Below are 18,268 nucleotides of genomic sequence, written 5' to 3'. Positions count from 1 at the left end.
GAAGACTTATTAGATTGATCCCTTGGTTCCGCTTTGTTATGAAGTATCAGACAACCCCCGCTCCAGAAAGAGAGGCAGTTTAATATAAAAGGAAATTACTTTTTACACTATTACTTTATATATATATATATATATATATATATATATATATATATTGCAATACCTGAAAACTGCTTCCAACAGTTTCTACCAACACAGGTGAGATTAGATGGACAAGGAAATTCAGTTCCTATCTTGCATTATGTGACTTCTTTGGATTATAAATATTGTTTGCAACAACTATTATTGTATTCTTATTTCTTGTGATTTTATATTCATGTTGTGTCCATTCAGACTAAACTAGTATAATAATAACAATAATAACAACAACAACTACTGCTACTGCTATTATTATTATTATTATTATTATTATTATTATAGCGTCCAAGAATAGTGCTGTGGGGTGGATGTTAGGGAAATACTTAAAAGAAAAAATAAACTAAGCTACAATAGTTATATTATTATGATAATTCTGCCTCTACGTTACAAGTATGAAAGTCACGGGATATCACTATGTTTCTAAAGGGCAAGTGCTGACAGAACTAAGGAGGCGTTCGTGTCTGCGCAGATGTCTACAGTTCTGCGCGGATCCACCAATGGCATCGGCGGAATTCTGCAGATCTGCACAGCACTGCGGACAGCTGCGCTACAAAACGTGCCCAAAGCTCCAGATGCCGGTTGTACTAACGTGATCCGATTCGGTTTATCTTGCATTAAGTTTATTTGAGGACTTTTTACACAGAACCATTATCACCAGCAGCTGAACGTGGAAGTCGTCAAAAGGCATTGCATCTTTAATACGTATAATAAAACCAAACACGACGCCAAGCATTGGAAAACCTGGAACAAATACGGTTCCTAGCCTCTATACGCAACTAACGTATATAAGAAGTTTTATAGGCTAAGATTAGCAGCGCTGCATTGACTTCTTCCTGTAGTTTCCAATTAACCTATATAGCTGGAAAACAAACGTATAATTGTGGGAAAAGTAGTGTTTTCTATATCTGTGACTTAAGCCTGTCATTAGGAGCCTGCCTGGGCTAGTAAAGGACTGACAGCTTGAGAGAGAGAGAGAGAGAGAGAGAGAGAGAGAGAGAGAGAGAGAGAGAGAGAGAGAGAGACCTGCCCTTTTTCTGCAAGATTTCCTGTTTCACCAAAGAAGTGAAGGCAGCCTCGGTGACTCACAGCCCGGAGTCAGTGTTTGTAAGGCTGGAGACAAGTCCAGCCAGCGGCCGCTCAGACCGGGAGGACGCTGCCCTCTCCCCGCACACCGACAGCGGATACATACCCTCGCAACTTCACTCGGGATACCGCTTCTGGGACAAGAAAAAGAAAACCACTTCCCCAGTTTTGAAGAAAATCAGAGGAAGGAGCTGCTTTCCAGATGAGTCGGCTGGGCTTTTCCGTGTTGTGGTGGACGGTGACTCTGTGCGGCAGCGGCGTCTTCCCTGCCCGGGCGGGTGAGTCCGCTGGCGGCGTTTTTAACTCCTTGCGTGTCGTTTGTTATGCCCTCCTTGAAGTGAACCTCACACTTCCCCAGACACATGCCACTGGTATTATTAGTCGATTTTAAACCGCAAACACAGACAGACACGTGTGAGTTGGATGTGAACTAGTGAATATATTGTGTGTGTATTAAATCGGGGTGAATTCGGAGCAGACATGTGCGACAGGTGGTGGCATTAATATAGAAGAACTAGAGATCAGGATTGTGTGTGTGTGTCACTGTCACTTCTTTATGGTACGTTATCAAATGTTCAGTAAAGTTTAGCCACACAATAACCCCTCTTTACAGTGCCCTGCAACTGTTAGTTATTATTTTAGAGTACCTATTTCAACGTATAGTTAGATCACGTATTGTATGACTGGTAGAGATGTGACTTGTGCACATTTCACACACCAAGAAAGGTGTTGCTGTGTATCCATCATTGCTGCTGCTGAAGTTTATCTGCGCACCCTGACAAGGTATGCACAGGCTTTGGCCAAAGTTCAAGTATTATGTAAACGCATCCTTACTATAAATGTTAAACCTTATATTATTATTAATTGATCATGCACATTCCATATAATATCAAACTTGAGGTTAAACTCAAGGGAGGGAAACAAATGTACTTAAAAAAAATACTGGTGGTGAAGAATTCATATAAATGCGTGTATATTCTTAACATTTATTACAAATGCATTTGGTTCCTGACCTATATACTGGTTAATGTTAAAGTACAATGTATTGATTATACTAACTGCATATTATTACACTCTGATACTTGTATTGGTTATTTGTATGTCTCAGCTGGTTAATTGGCAAATGCATTGGGAATTATATTACAACTGTGCACTAGTCCTTAACGCAGTTTAATCAATAGTGCCCATGATGGGGACAATGGATTTGAACACAAACCTATTTACATGTCAGGATTCCAACAGACCACAATGCTTTGGCCTGTAAACAACTTCAGAGACACATATGTCACGCGTGTAATATGTAGAATTCTGGAACATGATTTTAACAATCAGTTGCTGAAAGTGTATCTGAGCTGAACAATTTCCACAGCTCATAACATCATGTTGCTGTGCTTTAGTGTTCTTTTGGTCTCCCTTGTTGTAGCTGTTGTTGCTGCATCTAAGTGTTGGCCAACCATGAGCCCACCAGTTTTGTCAGTCATGCGTGCCTAAAGAGTGTGGGTGTGTTTGACATGGTCATGCATTTGAGGCCTCTAAAAGTCAGTGCTTTGAATCACGTTTGGGCCATTGCTCCTTCCATCAGTGTTTATGTATCACATTACGTTTTCATGAGAAACACCCATCACAGAGCGCTTTACAAGGTCTTCCTAATCATCGGACCGTGTGACAAGGACAGGGTCATCCTTATTTTCATACAATTGCACCAATCTGCCAATTTAAATTGTATTGAACCTTTTTTCATCGTAAAGCACATCACAGTGAGTCACTATACAATAGGAGGGAGTCACAAAGAAAGCAAAGACTATCTAAAAGTGATAAAACAACAACACGATGATAAACCACACATGTAGGATATAGCTCTAAGTACGTTACATATGACAGGAAACCAATAGATTTGGAAAAAGATAGTGGCTAAGCAATGTCACAATGTAGAAAAAAGTTTGGGGCGTAACAACAATCAGCACAGCATGAAATACTACAGTTGTTGTCAAGAAGGTTATAGAATAGAGTATAGTGAATAGAAATTAACAGGATTTCTGAAAAGGTTAGCTTTTGAAGTAAAGTAAAGAAAATGTGATTTGTACAAGGTTTTCCATATAGAGTGTATTATCACGGGACCAGTTATAAATGCAACTAAATGATTCAGGAGAGCTTATTAAGAACATGCTTATAATTCAATTAATTGGTAACTGTTAATATAACTTCCTAAGTATGATTTTTGTGGATCAAAACTTGTGTGATTTATTATAGCGTCTCATGTGGTTTTAATAATCCTCAGTATATAATATGGAATAGTGAAATATAATGAGCTCATGTTGAAAGTATGAGAGCTGTAGGTATTTCCTGTGAAAGTTTGTACGGATTACAAAACAATCACGTGTGTGGTAGAAATGTTCTGCTGCTCGGACTTCAGGGGAGCCAAGGAAGAGAATTCATCTTTTTAGCAAAGCAGAGGCTTTAATGGAAATGAAAAAGGGGCAAGTAGGCGAAGTTCTGACATCTGATTATTTCTTCCTGCAAAGTAAATGCTCTAGGAAGAGGGAGGACAAAACCATCCAAACAAAGCCCACCTACTGAATGCAGTGATGTAAATCTGCGTGGGATGTTAAAAAAAATGAAAACAAAAAACTGTTCCCAATGTTGTCATAACCCACATATAACAGAGAAGGATATGAACTGTTTTCTTTTTATGCCTGCAATTGTTTTGATTGTCTGGAATGTAGGTATAGACCTGGATTTTCTGTTGGTTTACTTGGACACCATTTTAAAAGAAACTCAGGTGTCTGTACCACATTGAGACTTTGATCCAGACTCCTTAAATTAAAAAGTTGTGTTTGCATGAGGTAGAAAGAATAATCCTCTGTCAAACATGTAGCACTGGAAATGGATGGTGGGTGAAGGTTTTGAATTAGCCCAGGTAAGACTCATCCATGGGTCCTCACCTGACTATATGAAGTCAGACCTTGCTGTGCTGCTCTTTGCATATCCTCTGACCACTATTACTCACAACCTCTGAAGGGACAGACAGGCTGATTTTCATGTGCCATCATGTTCTACCTTTTCATTACCTTCTCCTTCAACCACTGAAATTACAGGTTAGCCGACTAGTAATTATCGGAGTTCTTGTGTGTTTTGTTTTTTCCACTGGGTCCCCAGAGTTGGTGGGAAGGAGTTTTAGGTTGTGTTCGCACATGCTGTAGCTTTACGCACAGAATAAAATATGAGGGAAGTAAAGTGTCGATGTTACTGAGATGGTTGTACTGCATGTTTTCAATGTCTGCTTGCCATCCCATAATTCTTTATTGTAATTCTTATAGGGTACCAGTGTGACAAAATACTTTGTTTTCTGCCACTGCCTGCTGCATTTATAGTATTTTTTTACAGCTGAGTACACAACCCTCTGTGATAATGATATATAAATTGAGATATTGTATCACTACACCCCTCCCTAAGAAAACTATATTAATTTTTGGTAGTCTCCTAGTGAAATAGGTGTAAAGTGAAAAGTATAAGCTTACGCTCACGTGATTTAAAGTGCATTCCAAATAGGCTGCAGACCTTGTGTGAATGATTACTAGGAAGGAATGCAGCTTCTTTTTATACCAAACTTGCAGGCATCTGTAGAAAATGCTGAATTGCTATGTAGTGATGTGAACCTCAAACCTGCATCACTGTATTTATACTAGTCTATAAATGTCTACACATCACACCAGGAATAATGAGAAACCTCAGTAGAACAAGTCTCTGTAGAATAAGATATTTTACTACTTAAAGCACAGGCATACCACTGAAAAATTAACCAAGAGTGTATGTCTATGGTGAGAGAAAAACAACTCTGTCTTCATTAAAGGGCTGGTAATGGCCGTTGAGTTCGGCCTATTTCTTGCTGAAAGCAGTTTCCTGAAGTTGTTGCCTGCTTTACCCCTATACAACACCCCCACCACAGAGCACAGAACATAACTGAGTGGAGTCTGTACAATAACTCAGAGGTTTCAAATGAACTTCAATTATCTGTAATTCTCTTGGATTCTGCTTAAAGTAGAGTGTGTTTATTTGTATATTACAAGAGGCATGTTCCTTTTCCCAGCATACTGCTATGGAGCATTTGTGACAGGCAGTAATTGTTTTAATTGAAAGATACTTACAAAACTAGTGTGATGAAAACTAATTTGTAGATTTGTGGAGCCCTGACTGAGTGACCTTGCCATCACAATTCTTGCTCTGCACTGAATTATAATAAAGTTAACTACCTTGTATTGTAAAGGACTGTAGTGCAAACAAATGGTGCATGGTCCAGTCAAATGCAAAATATTTTTCTTCTTCCCATTAGATCTTGAATTACAGAAAGCCTTTTTCACCATTTGTATTTGTTTCCGTTTGCCTGACAGTTATACCATGTTACGTTCGCTTGCAGATTTTGTGGCAGTAGTCACTTAACTAATTGTTTATTGATTATTAGAAGAGGAGTATTTCCCAAAACTTCAAAGGTAAAACAGCCTGCATTGTTTCAATCACTGCACTACAAAGACGGAGATTATCCATCATTTTCTGTCAGGCTGGATTGTATGTATTTGATATATTTTGCAGCAGGAACGAACGTATGCCGAAGCTGCTGCCTTTCAGTCCAAACTGTTCCCTTCTCACCCACTCGCCTGCCCATTCCAAGCACTGAGACCTCTGCCGTGAGGTGGGGTGCCTTGAGAGCTGGAAGAACTATTCACGTCTAATGTCAAGACCGGGAACTGACTTCCACCCCTCTCTCACTTCCCTTAACTTCCTTGTGCAGAACGCCCTGCTCCTCACACAGAAGTCCTGGATGTGGATGAAGTGTAGGCATGTACACAGTGCTTCCTACATCAGCTTTTTCTTCAGAGTGGTGGGGGACGGGGCTGTGTGTGTTTGCTTATTCATTTCCCTGGAGAAGGTTTAAGATCGAACGTTTCTGGCAGCTGGAAGTGGTTCTCATTTGCATGTAATTCAGAAGCTGTTTGCCTGTGGAGGACTTCACTGATAGCAGTGGATTAGCTTCCCATTCAAGGTCTGTGTGCTGTTTCCAGCAGTCGGAGACAGAGGCAGCCCGAGTACAGTTTATCAGGAGAGCACATGTAGCGCTAAATAATTGACCGTGGGCCAGTCTTCATGGCAGACTCCTACATGCATATTCCCTGATAGATCGCGGGTTGGAAAAAAAGACTAGATAAGAGCATTTGAAAATAAACAGAGATACTGGATGAATGTAAAATCAGGTATCTTCAATTTTCTTTTCTTTTGATGTTCGCCCTGTGTTTTCTAAAGATTGAGGAAAGAAACTGAACAACATGCACTGGAATCAAGCATGCATATCTGTGCAATTTGTAATGTTTTCCTCTTAATAGCAAGACAAATGTTTAGGATAACAAATCACCGTCTTGTATCGCCAACAAGAACAGGTTTATGTGTGTCACTTTGGTTCCCTAGATGTATAAATGCCAATGTGTCATTTGCATGCTATTACACATTCAAGAAGATCAGAGACCACTTGTGTTTAATTCAGTCTGAAACATTTCTAAGAATGTGTACGAACACCAACGAGTTACCTGAAGATATGAATAAAAAAGATGAGTGGTGTTAGATATTTGACACCCTAGGCTTTTTCAAAACACAGATACTGACACAATACGGCTGTTTAGAATAATCAGTTATGTACTACAACCTAAATAGCTATCAGTGACCTCAAGAAAGAAAATGGAGAACTTTGATCCTTTTACAAAAAATAAATTCTGCCTCATATCTCTTTTGCTTTCAGACTTTAAAACCCCATTATGTGGCTCTCAAATGGCATTGCAGTTGGAAAGGAAATTTAGTGACAAGGGTAAGATCTACCACACGGGCCTACAGATAATGTAAATGGTTTAGTCTGAACATTTAAAGATTGTAGCTCTCACGACAGGAATGTGTGCATTACCCAGAACTCATATAATAAGGAAATTAACAAAGAGCTAAATAAATTGGTAATAAGCAGTGTGGTGTCTACAAACTCTGTAGGGAAGATTCGATCTTACAGGAGATTCTCACCAGACTTTAATCCAGCCTGACAGAAAATGATGGATAATCTCCGTCTTTGTAGTGCAGTGATTGAAACGATGCAGGCTGTTTTACCTTTGAGGTTTGGGAAATGGAGCAATGGTGTGCTCTTGTTTGGGGGAAGGGCCTGCTCTGTTTTTCGGAGCTTTCAGTAAGTGCTTCTGTCTGTGATAGTCGAGATCTTGCACGTGCCGTGATGCATGATATCCTGCATGCGCCAGCCTAACCTGCTGACCTCTGCTGGGATATAAACACACTTGTACCAGCGGTAGGGCCTCAGTGCCAGGGGATAAATACGTAATGACCTCTTGTCTCATTGTGATTTAAATCAACAACAACAACAATACTGGCTCAGTGCACTGTGTCTTTTGTCATGATGTTTTGTGTGATGAAAGATCCTTTGATAGTATTTTATCTTGGGTGATTATGGCTGCTGTGCTGGCCAGAGCTGGGAGTGCACAGAAAGCCTGTCAGAGTCCTTACTAATAAACTAACCAGCAGGATAATGGCATGAGTCCTGTAAGGAGGCAAGAGTGTGTTGTCTTTTCCATAGCCATAACTGGTCTGAGGTTGTGTTTCTCTGCAAGTTATGATGTGATGCAACTACACATATGTAATATAATTACTGACATAATTCCATCAGATGACTGTGATGGTGAGGCTTCCAAAAAAATGGCAAGGCAATTGAAAATAACTCAAAGGTAGTTTAGTGAAATAGAAAGATTATGGGTAGATACATTTGAGTGTGTAGGCTATGTGGTGTGTGTTTTCCTGGGGTTAACCACAGCCCCAACTGGCAGGAAAATGAATATTTCTGTCCTCCATCAGACGTCTTTTTCCGAATACAGTGATAGGATTAGCTAAATCTAATAAGGTCAAGTAAACAAATACACATTTTATATATCAAATCTGAAAGTGTACAATTAGATTATGCATCATGGTCATGCTTAACAAGTTAGAAATGTGAGTTTTATGCCCAATGTCATTTACTTTCTTTCCATACAGTAGCTCCACTAAGCGTTTTGGCATCAGATGTACAAATTAGTTTTTGTAGCCAATTAGTGACGTCTCCTGGCAATTATTAAAAATGACAGGGACAAGAAGAAAATTGTATTCGTGTTATTTTCAGAGCTGTTTTATCATAGCATGAGCAGAGCCAGCATCTTATTGAAATACAGTAAAGAGGCAAAGAGTGATTGACCTAAACAGGCTCAGCCCACTTTGCTTAAATATGGACACACAGTGAAAAATACATTTGTGAACCTACGTAGACCGTCGCATGAAACGGTCAGGGAGAGTTCAGTACCATTATTAACAATACTTCCTTCTTCCTAAAGTAATAGCCCAAATCTCAACATTCAGCTTTGATCCAAACATGCTGCACGATGACACACCCATTTTCCTACTCCACAACACAATACTATAATGCACACACACATTATTATTATTATTATTATTATTATTATTATTATTATTATTATTATTATTCTTACCAGACGCCCTTTTCCAGGGTGATGTACAATTTTATATCACATTTACATACTTATGGATATTGAGACATACAGCTTTGCTTATTATTAAGTTTTCCTCTTAAAATGTTTTATGTATTCATTCTCATGTTATTTTCAAGACACGATTCCTTGACTGAATAACAAATCAAAAGCAATTTCATTAACCAGCATTGACTTGTATTGGTTCCTGGTTGAAGAAATGGTTTGAAGATGCGCTGTATTTATTTTAATAAAACATACTGACATTGAGACCTTTTAAGCCAGGGTGGACTTGGATATTAGGGTGGATATTAGCAAAGTTAGTAGTAGTAACAGCAGAAGAGAAGAAGAGTATAAACTTAAACAGGAGGACTGTGTGCAATTTAACGCTGCTGTTCAATGTGAAATGAAACTTGTAAAAGCTTGATGCATTTGTGTTTGTTTTTGTTCAGGGGGGGCTGTGAACACGTTCAAGATGTCTAGACTGTGCAAGTTTTGTGATGTGGAACCGTCAATATGTGACAACACCAGCGAATGCCAAACCAACTGCTCCAGAACGGCGATATGTGAGAAGGTGGATGAAGTCTGTGTGACCATTTGGTAATTCTTGTATTTATTTGTCAATGTAAATAAGATTATTTACCACAGTAACTGTGGAAGTCCACAAGATTTTTAACAGGATTTTTTTATGTATATATATATATATATATATATATGTATATATATGTATATATATTATTCAAAACTAATCTCACAAAATAAGACATTCTATACCTTTTTAGTTATTCAAATATGTACATTTGCCTCTGTATTTCCATATAACCAGCAGATCTGTATATTAAAAAATAGACAAAATATTGTGGGTTCTGAAGCCTGTTCTTTTCTTTCAGGAGGAAGAATGATGAAAACATAACCACTGAGACGTTGTGTCACGACCCGGCGAAGGAATTATATGGCTTTCTGCTGGATGACTACAATTCCACACGCTGCTATATGAAAGAAAGGAAGGCTCCGGGGACACAGTTTTATATCTGCTCTTGTAGCGATGACGAGTGCAACCATAATCTTATTTTTTCACCATGTGAGTAGATTCTACAGATTTTCTTAGATGATATACAGTAGCCTCCAATTGCATTCACACTCCTGATGTAATGTAATTCAAGGATGATATAGCACTAAAATGCTGGTCTACACTCAGTATTTTTCTATAGAAACAAATCACATTGCAAAGAACTGTGACTGTCATACTATGAAAGAATTGCATGACTCAGTAGATCACAAAACAGCAATTGCTACTTCGTGAATCTGCCTTTGGCTTGGATACTGGAGGAGACTCTTCCTATAGGCCTTTGATAGATTCATCCACCTCTCCGCATAGCATAAATATAACATTTATGTGATTAAATTAACTTGCATGCATCTGAATAGGCGGGGAATAAGTATATTGATTTTTTTAAAGGGAGAAGTTTTTTAATATATATATGGTACAGCAGCAATGAAATCAAAATGGGTGTTTTCATAATAATTCCATCTGGGGTTATACACTATCAAGGGAACGAGCAATAGCATAATCACTTGTCGTAATGTGTTATCAGCTCTTAAACAAAAGCAGCTTTGAAATGCAGGGAGTTGTAACATGCTGGTAGGGGTTGTGCTTGCGATCTCAGACATGTGGTTTCCTGTCTGTGTTTAAGTTAGAGCAGAACATCATCTTCCAGCCAGCATGCTGATAACTTCTGGTGTTTATAACGACATGATGCCAGCAATGTGATTTAACTTTAGTTCAGTTTTCTCCTTTTCCTCTTTCTGGCTTTTCATTCTGTGGTTAGAATAAGATAAATTCACACTCACAAATGATGGTAACCAGTCTTGAAATCTGAAATCTCGCTGCCCTAATCCTTGAGGTGTTCTTCATTATTGACACTGCTATGGGAAAAGAGTTTTGTGTTGTTGATGTTTTTGTAGAACATGAGTGGGTAGGATAAGACAGACATCTGGGACTACAGTATTTTGTTTTAAGTTCAAATGCAGCTTTATTGCTATTAAAGGAATTGCTCCAGGATGTTTTCACTGTTCACAGCTTTATAAGTACATGCCAACATTTTCATATACTGTCATGTAATGCCCTTGTTTAAACTTAATAATTATAAATAGTAGTAGAAGAAGCAGTATACTCTAAGCAATTATTGGCCTCTATATTACACATCAGTAGGGTATGAAAAAAAAAAGTTCAGAGCAGACTAATCATACTTCTCCAAAACTGTGTTTCAGTACAGGCATGACTGTAGTTCCTTGTGAAATTCATTTTGCAATCTAGATGGATTTTGCTCATTTTAACCTGGAGGTTTTTATAGGAAATGTTTTTTTTTTGCATTAGATTTAATTTGTGCTTGTTCAGAGCCCTGCCACACTAAAATGAACACTGATGGAAAATCAGGGAAAGACATTTTGCAACAGGAACCATCTTTTAAAACGGCTCTGGGAACTCTGAGGAAGAATAGCTTGTTTCCCACCAGTGGGTGTAGCTGCAGCCCACCTCCTGTGATCTGGACACTTCACTGGCCTCAGTGACCCAAAGAGAGATGTCTAGAAGGAATGGCAGTCTGGCATATCGCATTACTGGCTGAACTTCCCATAGTCTGCTCGTCAGTGGAGGTGGTTCATGTGTATTGCCCCTGGACATGCACGTGCGCTGCGTTCTGTGTGCATGCACTCCCTGCATGTACCTCACGGCAGCTGGCATTCAAGTCAGGACACAGTGCAGACACTTTCTGCTACGGCACGTGAAATCGAATCCCCAGCACATCCATAGCTCCAAGTTTAAAATCAGCCCACCTCCCGTCTGAGTTGGCTGTCTGATCTACATTTCAGACAATTTTCTCATTGCTCCGGCGACTGAGTCGTAGGTGTCCTTATTTTCAGTGAGAAAGTAATAAATAGGGTTATGTAAACTGGTAGCACTGTAGATACATTTCTCTCACCTTGGGTTTAGTGGGTGCATTTAAAAATAAAAGCTTCCAGTTTAGCCTTTTAGTGTGGTTTCAGCTGCATTTTTGCACCCTTCATCAGTCAAGTAGTTTACCTTACAGCCCAGACACAAGAGACGTGGAATGAACATGACTAAGTCACCCTCAGACTAAACTTCAGATTTCACCGCCAGTTAAGCAAAGTTTAGGACAAAAAAAAAAACTAATTTATCAAACCATCTTTGTTGCATTATTTTGTTTTTTTATGTGGTAGAAATAAAGTAGTGTTCCTCATATTTGGTAAAACGGTATTAACCCAAAGTCTCAATGATTAACCTTGTTGATTATTTTCATCTGCCTTAGAATGTAACTTAAATTTAACATTGTGTCATTGGTGCTTTGGATACATAATTTAACCTCCTCTCTATTTTTCACTGTATTCATATGTGGGGATAAACTGTTAAATATAAGTTAGACCCTGCAAAAATGATTGGGCAGCTCTCCGGAGGGTGTTCTTCTTTCAAAACTGCATTTGAAGGGCCGTTATCTGGTGAAACCACTGATGTCTGCGCTGGATGACGATGGAAAGTGCGTCTCACTTTCCATCGTCATCCAGCGCAGACATCAGTGGTTTCACCAGATAATGGCTCTACAGAGGTCATACTTCAATATGTATCGGCATGATAAAGGTTGTTCAACATCTGCAATGTAAAGCAGATGGAAGGAAATAAGAATATAAATAACATGTTTCCTTTAATTGGAGTTTAGGGCTGCAAAAATAGCAGTGACCTAAGTCTTCTATAATGACAACACACAGTAACATCACAAGAGACCATGTAGAAGTACATCTTTATTATATACTGTATTATTCCTGACATATAAAGCAGTCAAAAGGCACATACAGAGCCTTTTAATGACCAGGAAAATAAATGACGGTGACAGTATTACAAGTATTATAAATGGCATTACATGAGATGTGCACACACACCCGTCTCACTCTATTCATTTTGAAATGTACAAACATTGAGATGCTTTGAATGAATCTGACAACAAAAATCTGTCAGCACGTGTTCTGACCTACCGTTCGCAAAAGAGTTAAACTTGCAGCAGTGCAATGGGTGTGAAGTTAAACTGTAATGATAATAATTAGCTGACTGATGTCTTCCTGGCTACAGCCTTACATCTGAATTTTATTTTGGGTGCTCAGCAATTTGTAATGCTTTATGTAATACAATGCATGTAAAATATGATAACTTTTTTTACAGGTGGCAGGAACCGTTAGACAAATTTTGTAGAGTTCCCAAGCTTACTGAGGAACCTGAAGTTAAAACCTGTTAAAATGTGGTTTTAAAACATTGATTTGCCTTTTCAAATGATATCATGTCTGCTTCTCCCCTCTGGCATTCTGTCAATAATGTCAAACTCTTTGCCAGTATGGCAGTCCTTAATGTGTGCTGTAGTTGACAGATTAAAGGCATTTAAAATAGTTTTCATTAATCTATATCTAAAATGTTGATGTTTTTTGTTGTTGTTCATTGAAGGGCCTAGCTAAAGAAGTGGTATATAATTTGTCGAGTTGATGGAGGGTTGTCTGGACTCTTTGGACTTAACAAGCATCCTTCATATAAGGCAACAAGAAAAATGAACTGTACTCTGCTGTGACATCTTGAAGTTATTTTTATAAGTTTATATTCAGATTGAAAACACACACACATACACACGTTTGCTTGGGTGGTTTTTGACTGAATTGTATATTCAGAAAAGGACATGGTTTATAAAAAGAGAGGTTTGGCCCAAATTCATAAATAATATGGTGTGGTATATTTTAGGCCTGGAAAGTTACTCGAGTTTATTTGAGAGGAAAGACTTGTATTATTTTGAAAGCATGCTTTCCCGTCTTCCTCTTCTAGTCTTTTATTTTTGTTTTCCTGCAATTACTCACATTTTTTATTCCCACTTGGTAGCAAATAATCCTTACAGTATGTTGCAGAATTTGTGTAATACCAGTAAAGTGAAATTTGCTCATGGAAACCAGCCCATTGGATATTTCCATAAAGCATAGTTCATTCCCTTTTAACTCGTTTGTCTTCGTCCTTGTACGTGAAATTAAGATTGTATTTGAAATTCGACTGACGGATCTTCAAAATTAATTTCTGTGCAAATGTTTTGGAGGAAGGAATGAAGTGTGATGTAACAGTGTACTGCATTAGAGCCACGCCCTCACATGCAAGGGCAAATTGTACATAAGTAACCATGCAAGTGCAGTCTGTTTCTAGAAAGTGTTGGTCAAGCTTTTAAAAGCCGTATCTAGCTGATAACTGATGTTGATTAGACTCACTCACTGCACGGACTGAGAACAGGAGAAGGCAAACATCAAGCTGGTTATACTTGTGTATTTACAATTCAGAACTTTATTCCAAAACAAAAGTATATCATTGCATTGAAGAAAGGAATTTCAATTGTTCACGGAGTAATGAGTTGAAACCCTTTACCTGTTTTTGGTTCTACAAAGCCTACAATCTACTTTACTATTGTTTTGGGGTGGAGGAGGTTTGTAACTTATCGTATAAGCAAGTGAAGCTTGGGTTACTGTAAAATGCCTGTTGCACACCACTTTCTAATGAATTAATGCATTTGGCATTGTGGGGTTACCTGTAATAATATTGGTATGAATGAAAGCATTTTGCATGGTGGATTTATCAGTTTTCATCCTCCACTGAACCAGGCTATACAAAGGTCAGGTTTATTAACATCGAAAGATCCCCTGACTCGTCCCTGCAACAAAAATAAAAATGTATTTTAAGGGAGAACTGTCAGCAGGGCAGCAACACGATACCCACAAGCTTACCGAGCTGCTCCAACAGCGGCAAGAAAAGTGCGGCTGGATAATTGGCATGGCTGGATGTTGGGAAAACAATGTCTGTGAATGACGTGTTTCCTATTCCAACTATTGTCCGAATAATCAAATAAATAACCCAATGAACGATGTGTGACATGTTTTGGTACCGCTGTTTATTTCCTTAGTTGCGGAACAATATCATCTGCATTCATATTCTTGTGGGATCCTCCTGAAAATCATAATATAATCCATAGATACATCACATGCAGGAGCATGTGGACAAGGAACAGGGGTGCAACTCGTGTTTCACAGGAGGGGTTTCAAGAGGTAACTGTGGGCTGCTGAGACACCAAGTATTTGCACTCAAAAAACAAACCAAAAAAGCTTAGTTTGTATTATGAAACATCAGTGCTCAATTACTGAGCGCAAACCGAAAAAACGGTAGGAATCAGAAATCATTATTTATGTAATGTAGCATATTTTGTCCCAAGTATTGCACTAATGTATTGTAGTTAATTAAGCCTGGTGTGCGTGTTAGTTCTGGTATGTATGTGTATTACGCAGCGTGTGGTCATTGAGCAGTAAAATCGGCTCCCCATCTCCTGCTCAGCCAATCAGCTGCTGCCTGACGCGCAGACGCGCTGTTGATCTCGGAGGAGTGGCGGCTGCGCTTACCCACAACCCCCTGCTCTGCGCCTACACAGAAGCATAAATCGGCCTGAAGCCGTCTTTGTAAGGACCAGACGCCATTTTAGAAAATTGTAATAAACATTGAGTTGTTTATTATGAATGTTTACCTAACTTAATGTTATAAGTTATACATTATTTCAAAAATTCCGTCTACTCCTTACATGGATTAGGGCGTCTGCTAATATAATGATGATGATGATGATGATGACACATTGCCGACTCGTTTTACTCTGAGCAGATTTTGCTCTGAACTCGGGCTGCTTTCTGCGCATGTCTGATGTTGCCCTCAGCTCCGCCCTGAAGCCCCGCCCCCGAGCTCTTGATCCTGACAGCTGATTGGTCCCCAGTTGCCTGCCTTGATGGAAGCAGTTTTGTCGGTATTGCAGGAGTGGAAGGAAAGTCAAATATTATTAAGTGGATGCTGATTAAAACATTCGTTTTACATATAATTGTATCATAATACGTTTGTAAATTAGTTATTTTGTCAATCCAAGAAAATGGATGTTGGACATAGTGGAGACCGGATCCAAGATGACTGCCAGGAAGGAAACCACGTTTTTAGACGGAAAAGCCGTCTTTGTAAGGAGCAGACGCCATTGTAGAAATAATGTGTGACCTATAAAATTAAGTTCGGTAAGTATCAGTTTAATTAAATATGTTAAAGCAAAATGGGTCCACCAAGCGAGAGTGGGATTAAGCGAGATTCACATGACACGGATTGTAAACAGCGCTGAGCGTCGTGTTCGTATGTTTGTTAGTAAAACATGCTTTATTCGCAGTACTGGGACGGGCCTGACTGCAGGCGTTTAAAGCGCATTAAGACACGTTACGCGTTTGAAACTCCTCTGTGTCGGTCGGGTTACATGAATGGAGACTTCAGAGGCGAGGCTAAAATATGTCCACACGGCAAATAATCCGCAGTTTAGCTGTTCATTTATAGAAATTAGGAAACCCGCTCCTGCCCCAGCCGAGCCGGACTCTGCGCGAACTGACTGCCGGGAACAGCAGCTCTCTGGACATCCGTATCAACACGTCACGTCCTATTGGCTAATAACCAGGAAGGGCTGCTGCTAGGTTCCACAATAACGAGCAGTGAGTGCAACAAACCTCCATGACAATACATTAAAACACAAAACAATCATGATCATCCGTCATTCAAATAATGCTGGCGAGCCGCCTGTTGACTACCCCTGCCGTACAATGTACAGAGGGTGTACAATAGGACTGCTCACATGCGTCTGATTATAAGCCCATGAGTGTGTAATGTCTCACTCGTTTAGCAAAATTCAAAGTGTATTTCTGATGAGACACAGACAGACAGTCGGCGTTTTCCTGAATTATAACTCTTGGAAGTAGAGCCCTGCTCGGGATTGTTTCTTGCATTTCATATCCCGCTCCCACCGCTAAAACCTTACATCCCGGTCGGATACGCTGCTATATAGACGGATTTCAGACACATTTACATAGTTAAACCTTTATTTAACTTGCTTTACATTGTTGAAATTATTTTTTGTCATTCCTTTCTTAATGGAAGGTTATTTAGAAAACATACTTACGAACTGTGAAACATGATTAGCCTGTTATTCCTTTTTGAAAAACTGATCACAGTATTTCTCCAAATCAGAGGCTGCTTTTCTGCTTTAGTGTCCCACAGTCACAATACAGTGAACAGGAGCTGTGGAGACTCGTTTGACAATAATCATCATCATCGTTAACAATGCACGGTAGTTAGGCAGCTCCAGGCCCACAGCCTCGAGTAACACGCCGGCTGTCAATTTCTTCATCATCAACTACCGGATGTTGTTGTAGCGGAGGCCGGATCCAAGATGGCTGCCGGAAGAAACAGCACTTTTTTAGACGGACTAGCGGCGTTTGTAAGGAGCAGACGCCATTTTAGAAATAACGTGTGACCTATCAAGTTTAGTTAGATCAACATCAATCCAATTCAATATAAATATGATCAAGCAAAAAAAAAATTGCCGGAGAGAGGGGGACTCGAAACCTCTGGTGCTGATCGATCAGTCATATTATTATTGTCCCTGATGTTTGTCATTGTGACAAGAGTTACCTGTCTAGTTTTTGTTGTTGTTGTCTTTTGTTAACCTCTTGTCTGCAAATATTTCCCTAACTTCCCTTATTGTGTGTGAATGTGATACGAATGAGGCATTCCTTCCATTCCTTTCCCAAAAATCACTGCAGTGTATGTCCCATACATAGAGATCAGGTCATGTTGCTGCGAGTTTACTGATGAGTTTAAAGATGGCAACTTGGGACAAATGTAGCATGCCACACCAGCATTACAAAATGTCTGCCTAAGGTCAGAGGTCGAAACGTAATGTTTTATGGTTTTTGTTTCACAATTTACATTTTAACGACATCATGACTTTAGTACAATTAATAATATATTGAAGTAAGCTCATAAGCATGATTTATTAACTGTATGTATGTATGTATGTATATATATACATACATACATACATACATACATGTTTCTTTGGTTGGGTATGGTCAGAGATGTAATCAGCCATGCATTGTATTTCTGCATTTGTGTTCGGTGTGAGCCCCTTTAACCCATGCAGGGATGTGAAATCTAAGCTGTCCTATTTAATTAAAGTAATACATGAGAGATCACATGGTACATCTAAGTAATTTGAGACACTGGGTGAGCGCCTTCTAAAATATTTAAGTCCGTTGTGTATTTTAAGGGACCATGTAGTATTGTGTTATATCTGTACACCTTAAACCATTTATTTGATAATTGTTTCATTGTAATTTCATTGACACGGAAATAAAACCACAAGAGATTAATGATAAACTCAGTTTGTGTAATAGGAATAGGATTACGAAATAGTTTGCAAACGTTTATTTACAGATTCTGCATTATATTTGCAGAAATATATGTATATATATATATGTTGTTCATATATTTACAACTAGCAAGCTAAAGAAGTTTGCAGTTTGCATCTTTAAATGTTAAGCCCAGCAAAATTCAGACCTCT

At 38.9% G+C, this 18,268-nt stretch overlaps 1 protein-coding gene across 2 annotated transcripts in view; it reads left to right on the top strand.

Annotated features, from left to right (window-relative positions):
• Positions 1-1,179: 1,179 nt before the first annotated feature.
• Positions 1,180-18,268, top strand: part of tgfbr2b (transforming growth factor beta receptor 2b) — a 28,781-nt gene continuing 11,692 nt past the window's right edge. The window contains exons 1-4 of one of the 2 annotated variants that reach the window (XM_066690541.1): positions 1,180-1,499; positions 7,007-7,072; positions 9,227-9,374; positions 9,665-9,855. In XM_066690541.1, the coding sequence (XP_066546638.1) occupies positions 1,424-1,499; positions 7,007-7,072; positions 9,227-9,374; positions 9,665-9,855 (481 nt within the window). In that variant the 5' untranslated portion in view covers positions 1,180-1,423. The remainder of the gene's footprint in view (positions 1,500-7,006; positions 7,073-9,226; positions 9,375-9,664; positions 9,856-18,268) is intronic. The other variant, XM_066690542.1, reaches the window with a different exon arrangement.

The sequence above is a fragment of the Amia ocellicauda genome, chromosome 18 (genome assembly GCF_036373705.1).
Source record: "Amia ocellicauda isolate fAmiCal2 chromosome 18, fAmiCal2.hap1, whole genome shotgun sequence".
NCBI lineage: Eukaryota > Metazoa > Chordata > Actinopteri > Amiiformes > Amiidae > Amia > Amia ocellicauda.
The sequence above is the reverse complement of the archived record's forward strand: the minus strand, read 5'-3'. Positions and strand labels throughout refer to the sequence as shown.